This window comes from Mus caroli, chromosome 10, assembly GCF_900094665.2.
Source record: "Mus caroli chromosome 10, CAROLI_EIJ_v1.1, whole genome shotgun sequence".
NCBI lineage: Eukaryota > Metazoa > Chordata > Mammalia > Rodentia > Muridae > Mus > Mus caroli.
Genome location: NC_034579.1, coordinates 82,240,269 through 82,256,212, shown reverse-complemented (window position 1 = coordinate 82,256,212; position 15,944 = coordinate 82,240,269). Strand labels below are relative to the sequence as shown.

The following is a 15,944-nucleotide window of genomic DNA, read 5'->3' as shown; positions in this document are numbered from 1 at the left end:
TGAGCCACCATGTGGTTGCTGGGATTTGAACTCTGGACCTTCGGAAGAGCAGTCGGGTGCTCTTACCCACTGAGCCATCTCACCAGCCCGGATATTTTTATTTTATTTTATTTTATTTTATTTTATTTTATTTTATTTTATTTTATTTTATTTTTTGTAGCAAACGCCATGCTGCTGGTAAAGTTGAGTAGCTGTGGTTTCTGATGAAAGATGGAATTCTTAGCTGAAACTCCTGATTGTCTGGTCACCAGTTCTGCAGAGCTGGAACTGCAGGCCTCTCCATATGCTATCATCTGTTTTGGGCAGTGCTAGGGACTCAGCCTGGGACTCTGGTATGGCTATACTGGCATCCACCCTACTGAGGTATATTCTTAGCTTCAAAAATGTCTGAAATACCCCTAAACATGCTTCTACCATTTGCACTATTTCTAGGAAGAATTCTTAGCACTTATGGCAAGAGAGAGAGAGAGAGAGAGAGAGAGAGAGAGAGAGAGAGAGAGAGAGGAACCTCAGCTGAAAACCACTGAAGGCTGGGCAATGGTTGCACATGCCTTTAACTCCAGCACCAGGCAGGGGCACACAGAGCTCAGTTTGATTCTCAGGATCCACACACATGGTGGACAGAACTGACTCCTGAAAGTTGTCACCTCCACACATGCTCATTGTAGCATTTACATAGACACACACACACACACACACACACACACACACACACACACACACACTGTAAGTAACAAAGTTTCCTTATAATTGATTATCTATATCCTATATCTGTACATCTAGAGTCATGTAAAAATTTCTCAGCCAAAGGGGTTGTGAGTGGGAAGGTTAAGAAGGCTCTGATACAGAGAACAGAAGCCCGGATACTGCTACACATCTTGTGAGCATAGGACACATACTGAGGTAGGACTGTCAGTACAGAAGCGAGCAAACCCAAAGAATGCCTGAAGATATCTGGTAAGACATACATCCCAAACAGCTCTTTAAAAGCTCCCAGAACTCGCCGGGCGTGGTGGTGCACGCCTTTAATCCCAGCACTCGGGAGGCAGAGGCAGGCAGATTTCTGAGTTTGAGGCCAGCCTGGTTTACAGAGTGAGTTCCAGGACAGCCAGAGCTATACAGAGAAACCCTGTCTTGAAAAAAAAAGCTCCCAGAACTCAAAAGATAGAACCTGTTTTTAAATTTGGCTGATTTGGTTTTCAAGTTATTAGGACGTCTTTTTAGGAGGTCTACTTATGCCATAGTGTTGAGGACTAAAGACTCACATCTGAGAAAGAGAAAGCACAGGTTTCTGTGACAACTCCCACCCTACCCCCCCACAAAAGCCTCCACCCCCAAAAAGTAAGAGCCTAGACAGAAAGCCATTGAAGAGAACCCTGTAACAACTGTGACAGGGGTGCTAAAGTGTAGTTTTACACGGTGATGGCTTCCGGCAGGTGTGAGTGTCAGGAAAAACTGTTTGACACCCCCCACCCCACCCCCGCTCCAGGGAGTAAATGGGCAACACAAATTGGACCTCGTTGCTTTTTTCTGGGGTGTGGAGCGGGGGGAGGAGAGGGAAAGAGGTCACAACAGTGGGGTCAGGCAGACCTGGGAGGACTGGGAAGTGAGTGTGATCTTGGGGGGCATTATGTGAAATTCCAAATGAACAATAAAGATATGTTGGAAAAAAAGAAGTCCTTGGGATTAAAAACCCTCCTGCTACTGCTAACAGAAAAACAAACTGGCAGTGTTTAGTGAGTTAGTACGTCAAGGGTGCAAGGTTTGAGATGCCCTGAAGGCTGTCCCAAAGTTAAAGCTAGTCCATATTGCTGCTCTATCTGCTGACTATTTGTTCGAGAATAAAACAGAGGAGAAGGATAAGCATTAAAAGCCGAGTGCGCGGGATATTTTCATGGAAGTCGCTGAAGTGCTTTGGACTCTAGGGTCCTAGTGCTAAGAGTCGCTGTTTTACTTTGTTCAGTGTGTTTTTTGAGTGAGAGTCTTATGGCCTGGAACTTGCTATGGAGGCCTCGAGATCCCCATGCCTCTGCCTCCTGAGTGCTGGGATTAAAGGCAGGCTCCACATTGTGTCTATTTTGTTTCAGGACTGGCAGGACTGAACACACCCTTCATCCCATCATTCAGGAGGCAGAAAGATCTTGCAGTTGAGGCTTAGCCTGGTCTATAGAACAAGTCCTATGCTAGCTAGGGTTACATAGTGAGACCCTATCTCATAAAAAAGAAGAGAGGAGAGGAGAGGAGAGGAGAGGAGAGGAGAGGAATCAAATATTTACATATATGTATGATGAACTATTTGGGGGATAAAACTCAAGCCTAAATATGAAATACCGTACACATACAGCCCAAAGATAATTTAACATGTTTTAAATAACTCTGTACATGAAACACAGTTTCATATGAGGATATACACCTCATTTTACACTTGTGGTGTCATGCTGGCACTTAGGATGTATGGAGCATCTTAGACTTTGGATCTTCAGATTAGAGGTGTTTAACTGGCAGCACAACTTTTGGTGACCTTAAACAGGTCCAGGACAGAATTTTTTTTTTTTCTTTCAAGACAGGGTTTTTTTTTTTTTGTGTAGCTCTGGCTGTCCTGGAACTCACTCTGTAGACCAGGTTGGCCTCGAACTCAGAAATCTATCTGCCTCTGCCTCCCAAGTGCTGGGATTAAAGGCATGCACCACCACTGCCCGGCTCCGGAATAGAATTCTGAGGGTGGAATACAGGTGAGTCGCTAGGCAACAGTACCTGTCCTTCCTGCCTGATCACTAGGCTACCTAGGCTCCGGTGAACTAGCATCAAGTCTGAAAACACCCCCATGTCTCTGACCCACACAGACCTTCCCTATTCCCACATATGCCCTGGCTGTTTTTTTGTTTCACTGTGCCACAATCCCTGACTGAGACGACTTAAGGGAGGAATGGTTTACTTTGGTTCACTATTTGGAGCTGTCAATCACGGTGCAGAAAGACTGATGGCAGGAACAGGTTACCTGTTCACACCTCAGCAGACTTGGAGGCAGAAACAGACCAGGAAACAGGCCTGGCCTGTAAACTCAGGGTGGCCTATAAGTTCCCTGGTGATGCACTTCAGCCAGTTAGGACCCAAAGGGTTTGCAACCACTCAAAATAGTGCCACCATCTGGGACTCGGGTGTTCAAACACAGGCACCTCTGGGGTACATTTCTATCCAAATCATAAGAGGACAACTCTGTGGCAGTCTATTCAGTTATTCATGCGCTCCCAAGTACCTTGTGTGTAAGTCCTGTCCTTCCAAACACGATTTAAATACTCGAGGGCAGGGCATGTATCCCCCACCTCTGCATACCTGCGCAGCAACCACCCTCGCTCAATTACACTTACTGTGAGCATTTCCTTGTGAGCTCTGGGATGATTTCCCGAACAATCCTCACACGTAAGGAATAGAACACAACCAAACCCAAAGAAAATGGAAAAGCCCCACTGTGAGTGAAAAATGTCTAAAACCACAGAAGGACATGAGGTGAAGTGAAAATAAAGATGATAGGTAATTTATCAAGAGAGCAAGCCTGTATTTGTCACATCTAAAAATTCTACTGCTAAATCCGTAGGGAATGGGAATGATAAGAAGACTCACCTCCAGGTTTCTCAGAACAGAAAACCTGACAGGGGGTAGTGTGATGTACAGGGCGAGAGCGGTCACAAGGCTTGTAGGAATTCCGATCCATTATCTTAGTAAAACCTACTCTCTAGTCCCCGTCCTCCCCTCAGAGCTATAAAAGCACACTTTGACAGGACATACAACGGTGAGGGCTTATGCCTATATCACCTCACTGGGGGCGGATCACCACAGAAGGGCAGGCCTTCGCTCTGGTCCAAGGCCTGCATCCTGTGAGTGTCCTATAAGACTGACGCTCAGCCCTTGTGTGGAGGTACAGAGGTGAACAGGAGAATGTTCTGAGCTGCAGCCTGTGGTGTCTGCTGGGCACGGCTGAGCCCTCCCTCCCTGTCTCCTGAACCACAGGCCTCAGGACAGTCCTGCTGGAAGAACACAGGAGCGTGGCGTGATTGAGCTGTTCAGGTTGCAACCCTCGGTGTCTTGTGGTCGTCCCTCTCATGTGTGGCATGTGCCTCGCTTGTCACACTAAACTGAGCAGACACTGTCATTGTCACTCCCCTCTGCACTGTTTATCTCCTCCTCCTGAGCCTTCCTTCTCGCCAACAGCTCCTCGACATACCAGCTGAGCATCTTTCAGATGCTCCAGGAAGCAGTCCCACGCTGGCCTCCCTTGGCCAGAGGCCCCTGGACAGGAGGATCTTGCAGGACTGAACTGGCTCCATCCAGTGCTGAGGTCTGCCACGCGTGTCCCTGCTCTAAGGTGTATGCCTCAGAAACACACCAGATAGTCTTCTTACTGTCCCGGCCCTCCCTGCCTTCAGGATAAGGGTTTTTCGTTGAGCACAAGCGTAATGAGGACAGAGTGACATTGGTCCCATTAGTATAATGATGATCACATCAGGCAAGTTCTAGTTCAGTGGGTTCCAGGAACTTAATACAATCACTGCTGATTAAACTTTTTCATTTATTTATTTTTTATTCTGTGGTGTGGGAGTCCGTGCGTGTGCATGCGCGTGCATGTGGTGCATATGTGTGTGCATGTGTGTGAGGATGTATAAACACAAGAGCATGCATGTGAGAATCAGAGGGTAACTTGCAACCTTGCCTTGCCCATCTACCCAGCCATCCCTAAGGAAGCCTGTGGCAGTCTGCCTTTAGGAACTCCCCAGACACACTACCTACTTCCCAGCCCCCAACATTTTGTCCAGGTTATTCTCAGAGCACTCCCTTCTCAACCCAGAAACAGCGGCTCTGTTGAGGACTCAGCTAAGCCGTAAAGCCCATTTAACTCCTACCTTGACTAAACCCAGGCATCCTTGGGCACTGCTATAGTGGAAGTGTGTTCATGTCCCAAGGAAATGTCTTAATTCCCTGTGTTCGCTCTCACATACTCCCTGGCATGCAGGAGGTATTTGATAAAAACCATCTAGATAGACTGGGAACCGATGACAGGAACCACCGTTCTCAGAAGGTGTATAACAGAACCAGAAGGCCGAACCCACGGGAAGAATGGAAGGGCCAGAGGCTGGGAAGTGGCTGCATAAAAGTATAAGGACCTGAGTTCTGGTTCCCAGAACTCATGTATGAGCAGGGCAGGCCTGTAAGCCCAGTGCTTGGTTGTGGGAAAGGAGACAGATTCCCTAGAGCTCACTGGTCAGGCAACTTGGCCAACTGCTGAGGCCAAACATTCAATGAGAGACTCCGGCTCATCAGGGGGAGAATAACCAAGGAGGACACCTGACACCAACCTCTGGCCTCCCACGCACCTACTCCTGTACACACATATACACACACTCTTGGGAGCAAGCGTTGCCCGCACTTTCCCCTAACAGACGCAGACGTGAAAAACTGAACTCAAATGCGCCCTCATCTATTCCTCCTGGTTCTCCATTTCTCCAAACTCAAGTCACCGCTATACCTTACATCCAGCTGCACACACCACAGAGCAGCAGCTGGCAGAGCCTACCACTGTTCGGAACTGTTATCTATGTCAGTACACACCGGTCACCAACAGGCATGTCAGGTGTTGACAGCACACATGAGCGGGCCAGCACAGCAGGCTGTGAAAATATCCACACACGTTTAAGACAAAATAAATTCCTAATTGCTTTTAAATTTTTGATTAATGTGGACTTACAGAAACAGAATCGGGAACGTCATTCTTCCCATATAAGGGAGATGAGCCGGCAATGGAAAGGACCGATGTAATTTATCTGTCATTCTGATGTTAGCGACTCAGCCAAAGCCAAATAAAGTTTGACTGAAATGAAAGCTAATCTGTCTATGGTTTCAACTGCTCAAATCAGTACTGAAAGTACCTCACGGGAAGGAGGAAATGCGGCATCTATTTTAGGATAACTGAAGATTAACCACAAATACAACCCAAACACAGCTTCGTGCTATTCCGGTCCATACAAGTACTGCATGCTAACTGATTGCACTTCTGGAACTGTTCCAATGTCAGACGAAGAAAGGCTACAGGGGGACAGCTGGGCACAGTGGAGCACCAAGAAGAAGCAGAGGCAGGAAGGTTACAAATTTTGAGGACAGCCTAGTCTACATAGCAAGTTGCAGGCCAGTCAGGATTACAGAGTGAGACCTGCCCCAAACAAAAATGAGGATGAAGAAAAGGGGAGGAGGGAAAGGAGGAGGGGGAAACAAACTAAGGGACAAAGCTAGCTAGCTATGGGGAAGATGGGAACAGAGAAAAACGACATCATTTACACAGTGGTTTTCTCACCGACATAACACAAAGCACCTTAACCCATCGAAGCCAGGGAAGGAGGAAAAAGTTACAGGGATCTCTGGATGGATGGAATGACTAATGCAAGAACTGAGAAAGAACTCGCTACTCCCTTTCCGCCACCCCCACCTTCTCCAGCCCCTCACAATTTTTGTTAAATGGTAAAAACATGAGAGAGCCAGATCTCAACCATTCCAGAGGCAAGGACTGTACGCCTGCTCCTCTAAGACAAAAGATGCTGTGTTCACCCCCACCCCGGAATGTGCTACAACAACGTGTCGTAAGGTCATCAAGAAAACACCCACACGGACTGTCCCAGGCAGATGATTCAGAGAATAAGAAATGTTCAGGAAGGGGCTGGGGAGATGGCTCAGTGGGTAAGAGCACCGACTGCTCTTCCGGAGGTCCTGAGTTCAAATCCCAGCAACCACATGGTGGCTCACAACCATCTGTAACAAGATCTGACTCCCTCTTCTGGAGTGTCTGAAGACAGCTACAGTGTACTTATATATATTAAATGAATAAATCTTTAAAAAAAAAAAAAAGAAAAAGAAATGTTCAGGAAAAGGTCACGAGCCAACCAAAGTCGATCCTCAGAGAAAGAATGGTCAGGGCTGATGGCTAAGAAATACACTTATATCTTAAATACATTGGTGGCTGGATTTGCTATTAATCAGAATTTCATATTTTCAAACATTATACATATCTACAACCCCTTTATGAATGAAAGCTTTCATAGATGTGCGTGTTAGAGTTCTAACTACTTCTATGACTTCCCCAACATACCCACACATAGACATGCAACACAGACACACACATACAGAGACACACAAACACACACACAACACACACAGAGTAAGAAAAATGTGAGTGATAAATTACAAAAATAGTAATTTCAGAGCTTAGTTTGAAGGTGCGAGTCTGTAATACCAGCACCTGAGATGCTGAGGCAGGAGGATTGCTGGAAGCAGTGAGGGAGGCTCTTCCTCACAGATCTACTTCTGAGGACACACCGAGACGGGGCAGTTGCTCTTCCCCCTTTATGACTGTTGGCTAAACTTGCATGAAATAAGAGGTGCCATGCCGGTGGCTCCTTTTCTGTCTTACCAGCTGTATTTTAGAGGAAAGCTTTTCTGGCAGCTTTGTCTTCAGCTGACTCGTCTCCTTGAAGGTCGGTGGGAATCCACTCAGGAATGCCAAGTCTTGCATCAGCACTAAGCCCGGGGCTTCTTTATCTGTTGTCTAGAACAAAAAGAAGGTTGCACTCACCGTCCGTATCATGGAGCTGGGGGAAACTCACAGGGGAGAAGCTGGTGTGCCTCTGGCACAGGACTGCAGTCCCAGCATGCCCGAGGTGGAGGTGGGAAGACTGCAAGTTCAAGGCCAGCTGGGACTACACAGCAAGACTCGAGGTCTCTGTCACTCATACTTTTATTCTGGCCCAGTGCAAAAGAACAACTAGAGTTCAAAGGACGTACCAAGTAGGCTCTCCAAACCGTCTGCTTGCTGCCTCCCTTAAACGGTCCAGCATGAGCGTCTTCCACTACAACGAACAACACAAGCAGCATACGTTTAGTAGATAGATACTCATCTAGACTCTCTGGTAGAGTGCTATACAGAGCATCTTGGGAGCTAGCAATTAGCATAATACATGGGTTCAAGAAAGTCGTTAGGAAGCTAAAAGCCATCACATTCAACAAAGGAGGCACACTGGAAAGCAGGGTACAACTAAACATTAAACTCTGCATTGCCAAGAGATGTATGCAGGCCATAGAAACGTGGAGTGCTCTGTAGAAACAGGCTAAACTGCAAGGAAGAAGTGATGAGGGGATGATAGGAAAATCTCAGGTCTAAGCAAACCTGCATGAGAAGAGAAAACATGGTCGGACTACAGCATGACCTCTGGGAATGTCACTACTAGCAAGTAAGAGCGGCCGCACTTGAACAGGCAGAGGCATTTCCACAAGAGCAAGCAGCCACCTATGGCCCACACTCCTTTAAGAAATGGCTTTCCCACAATGAACGTCTTACATTCATCAGGTGGAGCAGGGCTGGGCTGGTGGGCACTCAACTGCAGGAGGAGTATGAAAAAGAGTGAACAGGAGACCCAGCCAAGGTGCCGCTGACATCCAGCATGGAATCTCAGGGTGGGGGCTCTGATTCGGATGAGGGACAAATGAGGCAGGTCCTACAAACTGCAGCCTGGGGAGATGGACAGCCACGCTGGATGAGAGCCTCAAGCATACCCCAGAAACAGAGCCGTGCCGGGCTGGGCTGTAGCTGACCAGAGAGGAGAGCACCTGCTTAGTGCACAAGGCCCTGGGAATGCTGAAGTGAAGGCAGTGGTAAAACAGGCGGAAATGGTGTTCACTCTTGTAGCCTCACAAAGCTGATGCAGGAGGACTGTCACAAGTTCAATACCAGCTTATATACAGTGAACACCAGACCAGCCAGGGCTATACAGCAGTATCTGATCTCCAAAGACCACCACCTCGCCAACAACAACCCCACCCCTAAAAGCAGCAACACTGGCCGTTAGGAGTGACTCTAACTTTTAAATAATTTGTAACTCTGTCTCCACAGATATAGAGGGCGATACCCTGGTAAGTTGGAGAATTATAATAGGTCTGGTATGTGTAACACAACGTTCATGTGAAGTCCACACAACGTCCTCACATCACCTTCCTGTTTCTAAGAGACACACAGGCTGAATACTCAGCAGGGGAGAGCATGGCCTGACCCATTCTGACTGAAGGATATGAATCACACAGCCATAGCCAATGCTTGAGAGCTTTGCTGTGGTTCTTGTCTCCAGGACACCATACCAAAGTTTTGAAAAGAAAAGGGAAGTGTCTGTGAAATGCGCAGACAAAGCTGACAGGGTTTTGTTTCTTTGTTTGAGACAGGTTTTCTCATTATAGCCCTGGCTGTCCTGGAATGCCCTCTGTAGACACAAAGATTCACCTGCCTCTACTTCTCCAGTGCTGGGACTTAAAGGTGTGCACCACCACAGGCCAATGAGATTTCTTATCCTAGATAACAGACTAACAACTCTCCAAATTTGTGGCTGCTTAGAGCAATGCATCAAATGTAGCAAAATGTAGCTTTTACAAAGGTACACTCTAAGTGAGCACCATAGGCCAGTTCTACAAACGACCACAAGAGCTATTGACCAAGAAACCTAGGTGGGCTGGCCTTCAAAACGGGCCATAAGCAAACACTCCTATCTTCCCATCTTCCCATGCACTTCTGTCTGGGGCACACTCACTCTGGCCTGGATTGTGACACTTTTTGTCCCTTCTCAGTTTGTAGTCACTACACACAGCAAACTGGTTAGTATGGAAAATGAGGCCGGGTGCGGTGGCACAGGCCTTTAATCCCAGCACTTGGGAGGCAGAGGCAGGCGAATTTCTGAGTTCAAGGCCAGCCTGGTCTACAAAACGAGTTCCAGGACAGCCAGGACTTTACAGAGAAACCCTGTCTCGAAAAACCAAAAACAAACAAACAAAAACAAAAACAAAAACAAAAACAAAACAAAGAGGCAATTGCTCCAACAACCCACTAACCTGCTATGGATTAAAAACTCTGGCTTCCATGTGGCTACCACCCTCTCCCCTAGCCCCAATTCTCCACGCCCATCTTCTGCCTGCTTCCTCTCATTTATCTTCTCTAACACGCAGCGGCCCCCTGCCCCTCTGACACAGCAGCCACGGTCCTGCTGTGGGAATGGCTTTTGCAATAGCTATTCTACCTCCCTGATTCTCCAGTCAGTCCTGTTGCCCCCCCCCCCCGCCACCATCTTCATCCTCTTCAGGAAGCCTGTACCACCACTCAGATTAGGATCTTTGTCCCCGTTCCTGACCACTGTGCTAATTTTCTCTCTGTGGCATTATGTTCTACAAAGTATGTAATTCACTTATGTGTTAATTGTAGCTGGTCTTTTGCTGCTTTGTGGGTTCTTTTTTCTTCCATCCTTCTCCACCCTCATCCCACCCTTTAGACACTAGGTAGGAGACAATGATTCCTGAATCTATTCTTTTTGTTTCTTCTTAGACCATGACTATTATCAAGCAGCAACCCCCCTTCCCTCGCCCCTTGGGGCCCTAGCATTTATATACCCTCTGAAGAGTCCCCAGAATTCCAAATGTCACACAATCACAGGAGCTATCTGCAGCTGGCAAAATCACACCCCTGCTAGAGCATGAGGCAAATCATAACCAGCTGCTGTGGACAATCTGAAGCAGCCCCAAATCCCACACCTGGGGTTAAAATGAAAACTTCTTCTTATAATAGCTCTGTGTTTTAAAAGAAACCGAAATTCTCACTACAGGGAATTAAGGGCACAGCTAAACAGCAATACCAGGAACAGGAAGGAGTTTAAACCCATATGAAAAGCAAATACAGTCGGGCCAGTGGTGGCACACACCTTTAATCCCAGCACTTGGGAGGCAGAGGCAGGCGGATTTCTGAGTTCAAGGCCAGCCTGGTCTACAGAGTGAGTTCCAGGACAGCCGGAGCTACACAGAGAAACCTGGTCTGAAAAAAGCCCCCCCCCCCAAAAAAAAAAAAAAAAAAAAAAAAAAAAAAAAAAAAGCAAATACAATATTACCAAAGAACTGTCTTCTAAGGGGGAGTGAAATCAGGATTTTCAGATTTGCCAGTTTGTGCTAGGTAGAGAACTTTACGCACTGAACAGCTCAGTGTCTGTTACAGGAGTCTATGAAGGAAATGAAGAGGGGAGGGACCCTAAGAACCATTGGCAACACAAAAGCAACTAACAGGATGAGGTTAGTTATCAGTTTATGAGGGAAGAAGCAAAGACGGGCTGGTGAGATGGCTCAGTGGGTAAGAGCACCCGACTGCTCTTCCGAAGGTCCAGAGTTCAAATCCCAGCAACCACATGGTGGCTCACAACCATCCGTAACGAGATCTAGCACCCTCTTTTGGAGTGTCTGAAGACAGCTACAGTGTATTTACATATAATAAATAAATCTTTAAAAAAAAAAAAGAAGCAAAGACAAAGGTGGGGCTGGCAGGTGTGATGTGGACACAATGGTACTCTGTATCGTGGAAAGAACTTGCAAGCTTTCATGGTACCCAAGCAAAACCAACAGCGTCTCCAGGTAGAGATGTCCAGTGCACAGGAAGACTGGGAGAGAAGAGAGACCGGAGCTGGGACACACGAGGCCTCAGCAGCTCATCTCAGCATGGGGACACAGAAGCTTCCTGCTAGGAACTGAGCTGCTGAGCAGGTAGGGATGTCTCACAGGTCCGAGGCAGCAAGGCCAAGAACAGGGCTTAGCACAGCTGGGCTCTAGGAAGGACTCACTTTCCATTGGCAGTTAGGTAACATCTTATTAACGTCCCATGGGGAAGAGCTGGAGTCTCGAGTCTGCATTATACTACTGTTCTGCTCCGGAAGGCCCAGCCTTCACGCCCTGAGCACCTTCCAAAGTTCCTGTGTCCTGTGCCATCCCTTTGGGAGCTTGGATTTCACTGTGTGAAGTAGAAAGAAAGCAAGCATTTCTGAATATAGTGTGGACGGCCTGGTATGTTCTGAGTAAAGTATGTGTTCTCGTATATTTTATGGCTTTTTAAAGTCTCCAGAATGACTTGGAGCCCGGAGGAGGTACTATCGGAGTACCAGATGGAAGGTTCTCACAGTGTCTGAGATACCTCACAGGTACGATGTGTTTACATGAAGGAAATGCTGTGTAGTCCTTTTCTGAGATGTTGACCGCTTACAACACAATATGATAATGGCTCTTTGGTGTTTCTCTGGACATTTTTAGCTTATCGAGCATTTCTTACAGAATCATGTGTTTCATTCAGAATTTTATTATTCTGAACGTCAATGATAACCTGGTTTAAAAATGCACCCAGTGGGCATGGTGGGACACACCTTTAATCTCAGCACTCAGGAGGTAGAGGCAGGTGGATCTCGGTGAGTTCAAGGTCAATCTGGTCTATACAGTGAGTTCCAGGACAGCCAGGGCTATATAATAGAATGACCCTGACCCCAACAACAAAACTTCTAAAAATAATAATAAAAATAAAATAGACAGAGAGATAGCTCAGCAGTCAAGAGGACTTGTTGCTCTTCTGGAGGACCTGGGTTCAGATTCTAAGACCCACATGGCAGATCACAACTCTCTATAGCTCCAGTTCCAGAAGATCCAACAGCCTCATCCAGGCGTGAGATGTACATACCTCATATGTGGAGACAAAACATTCATACACACAAAATAATAAATATTTCTTTTAAAAAAATAGGAAAAACCTCTTACCATCCTTAGTAGTGTCAAAAACGACAACGGAGACATTAGTAGATGGATTTTTTGGTTTCGCAACATTGAACATGTCGCTGGCAGCATGGAAAGATGGATAAAGGGTTGGCAGGTCCTTCAGGGTGCAGTTGGCTGGCAGGGGCGGGTCCAGAACAAGCATGGGCACCTTAATGCAGTGCGTCAGCAGACATTCCAGCTGCTTCTCACTGCAGAAACAAACAGCACTTCAGACAAGGGAGAGCTTGTGCCCACTGCTCAATGAGGCAGGGTTTAAAAACCCCACAGCCTATATAAAATCATACCTCACTAAATTCGTTACTCAAGAATGTAAAAAAGTTTTGTTAGTAAGGATGGAATAATAATTAATAATAATAATAATAATAATAATAATATACATTTTAGATCCTGTTTTCAAACATCTAATGATTATAAGAGTACCAGGTATGTATCATGACTCCTACTTGAAGGATAAGACAAGAGGACCAATTATAAATTCTAGGCGACTTTGGAACACATAGTGAAACCAGGTCTCAAAGACAGAGAGAGAGAGAGAGAGAGAGAGAGAGAGAGAGAGAGAGAGAGAGAGACAAAGTAAGTTTGCCAACAAAGTTGACTACCTCAAAAATCCATAAGAAATTGATTACTTCCGTATTACCATTAAAAAATATATTTGTAGTCCATTGAAGGCTGTTGATAGCATATTAGGAAAGAGAGTCTGGATGTGACATGGTATTACCCACCCCAACTAGACCAATATGAACTACACTGGACACTACACTGATACAATAATGTGGCTCTAACATGAACACGTAGGGGTTTTTCTATCTGCATTAAAGAAATTCTTTTAAAAACTACGCAAATAGAAGCAACCACAACTAGAACAGTGTTGGACAAAATTGCCCAACCTCCTCGGCGAGTAACAAGAATGCAAGAGGTAGCGACTGTCACCGCGATGGCTTAATCAGCACCCTCGAAAGTGATGACTCAGAGTTAATCTACGCACTGGAAATCTGTCCCTCTCAAACATCTGTGACCTCATAGTTCTTTAGGGACAGAATGTGGATATATATATATATATATATATATATATATATCATATCATATACTTACCACACAAATATGTATACTTATAACAAGACTGCCCAACATCCTGAGAGGCATGAAGTAGAAAAATATTGCATCGACATAGGAATTAAAGAGCAGGAGACCTTGGGCCATGAAGTATGACTGACAGCTGAGAGCTGAGTGTAGCTGCAGAGCCACGAATGATTTAAGTCAATATTTTAGCAACAGAGATGTATCTGGTTCTTGTCATTGGGATAAATCCCCTTCCAGGTCCTTAAAAATATATACAGCCTGACAGCTTCCATGGATAAGGAGGGATTATAAGTGTACAAATAAATGGTGAGCATAAATTTGTCAGTAAAACATGGGGTGTAATTAGGTTAAAGAGGCCCAGAGAACAATGCATCAAGACAGATAAATGAGTACTCTGGCCTTGCCAAAACCAAGCCGGACTCGGCCGACCAGAACACAAACCCCATGAGTGCCCAGTCAGTCACAGAGTAGAGCACTGCCAATTCTCTCTAATGGGTGCACTTAATGAGGTGTCAAAATAGCAGGGGAGGGGCTGCCCTTGAGCAGACGCTTCAGTCTAAAACAGTGCATGCCTGCGAGCGGTAATCCTGACACTTCATCTCTCTAAGCTTCATTCCTGAGGAAAAAAACCAAAATGCTCACCTCTTCTTGGTCGGTTCAGTTGTGTTCTTCCCGAGGGTTTCCCTAGTAAAGAGCAAAGTTGGCTTGTTACACACGCCTCAGCTAGTGCGGCCCCCAACTGTGAACAGGGGAGACTTTACAACAGTCACTTGCTTGGTGGCTTCACTGGAACTCATGTGCCAATGGGAAGTGTCACAATGCTTAGGGCACCGAAAACATAAACAAATCGTATGAAGTGCTCATCTCTTAGCACCGGGACTTCAGGCCACAAACTAATTCCACAGCTGCTGAGTAGATAGGGATGAAAGGCTATCAATAACCCTGTACCTCAAACGGTAACCAATAAAGCTCATTTAAATGCCACCTGGGTGTTTTACTTATAAACCATAGAATGGGGCTACCAGTCATTTTATGGACTGGCATCGTCTTACACCAGGGGACAGAGAAGTCGTTGCAGTATATGGTGCAAATGACCTGCAACTGGAGTTTACTGGTGATGTTTATAAATAGTGGGGACACTCTTAGCAAATCTTCCAGACGAAAGTCGTTACCCAGCTTGGAGTAGTCACCCTGCCCATCTCTGATGTACCACCCCCCGCCTGCCACCCCCAGCCCCCATGCATCAGTTGTGGGCTACTTCTTACAGTGACTCACCGCATGGCTCTCTGCTCTTCCTCCATGTGCTCTCGGACCTGCTGTAGCTCCTTTAGCAGTTCAAGGTCAGTGCCATTTACCCAGGTGTAAACCACATCAATTGGCATGGGCAGACAGAGCCTAGGGCAGACCCACAGCCCTCGGGTTAATGGGCAGACAGAGCCTAGGGCAGACCCACAGCCCTCCAGGTTAACTGCAGGTTTTTCAGAACATTTTGAGGGGAAGGGTCTAACAGAACTTTTTAAGAGTTTAAATTTAACCTGGAGGGGGAGGGTGCATGCATTTGATCCCAGCACTCGGGAGGCAGAGGGAGGCTGATCTGAGTTCAAGGACAGCCTGGTCTATAGAGTGAATTCCAGGACAGCCAGGGCCACACAGAGAAACCCCGTCTTTAAAAAACAATAAACAAACAAACAAACAACAGAGTTTAAAATTAGACATCATCAAAGAAAATCAATAAAAAGGTGACAGAACTGTGTGCTTTCCTGGGCCACTGCAGGCGGAGAAGTGTCTATCAAATACCAATACCATCTCTGTGAGCTTCATTACCTTAGAAACTTTGTGAAACCATTCGATCCTCACAGCCACCCTTAAAGAGGTTGATATCCTTCCTTTTTAAAGATTATTTTCAGGGCTAGCAAGATGGCTTGGTGAATTCAGAGTGTTTGCTGCACAAACCTAAGACCTGAGTTTGATCCCTGGACGGGTAAGGAAAGAGTTATCCTCTGACATCCACACACGCCCCGCCCCGTGGCATGCCACCCCACCATCATGCACACACAATGACGTGGGCAATAAAGATTAATGGGGGAGACAAAAGGAGCTCCTTAGAGGCCTTGAGTTCTGTTTGAGCAGGAAGTGATCATCAGGTGTGGGGGTGGGGTGGGGGATAGGGGTAGGTGGATGGGGAATAGGGGTAGGTGGGGGAGATAGGGGTA

General features: G+C 46.4%; 1 protein-coding gene across 1 annotated transcript in view; it reads right to left on the bottom strand.

Annotated features, from left to right (window-relative positions):
• Nucleotides 1-15,944, bottom strand: part of Gnptab (N-acetylglucosamine-1-phosphate transferase subunits alpha and beta) — a 71,272-nt gene that overhangs the window by 22,472 nt on the left and 32,856 nt on the right. Inside the window, exons 3-7 of the mRNA XM_021175070.2 lie at nt 15,007-15,126; nt 14,374-14,415; nt 12,634-12,839; nt 7,825-7,889; nt 7,454-7,588 (exon numbers count right to left, since the gene is read on the bottom strand). Coding sequence (XP_021030729.1) covers nt 7,454-7,588; nt 7,825-7,889; nt 12,634-12,839; nt 14,374-14,415; nt 15,007-15,126 — 568 coding nt within the window. The remainder of the gene's footprint in view (nt 1-7,453; nt 7,589-7,824; nt 7,890-12,633; nt 12,840-14,373; nt 14,416-15,006; nt 15,127-15,944) is intronic.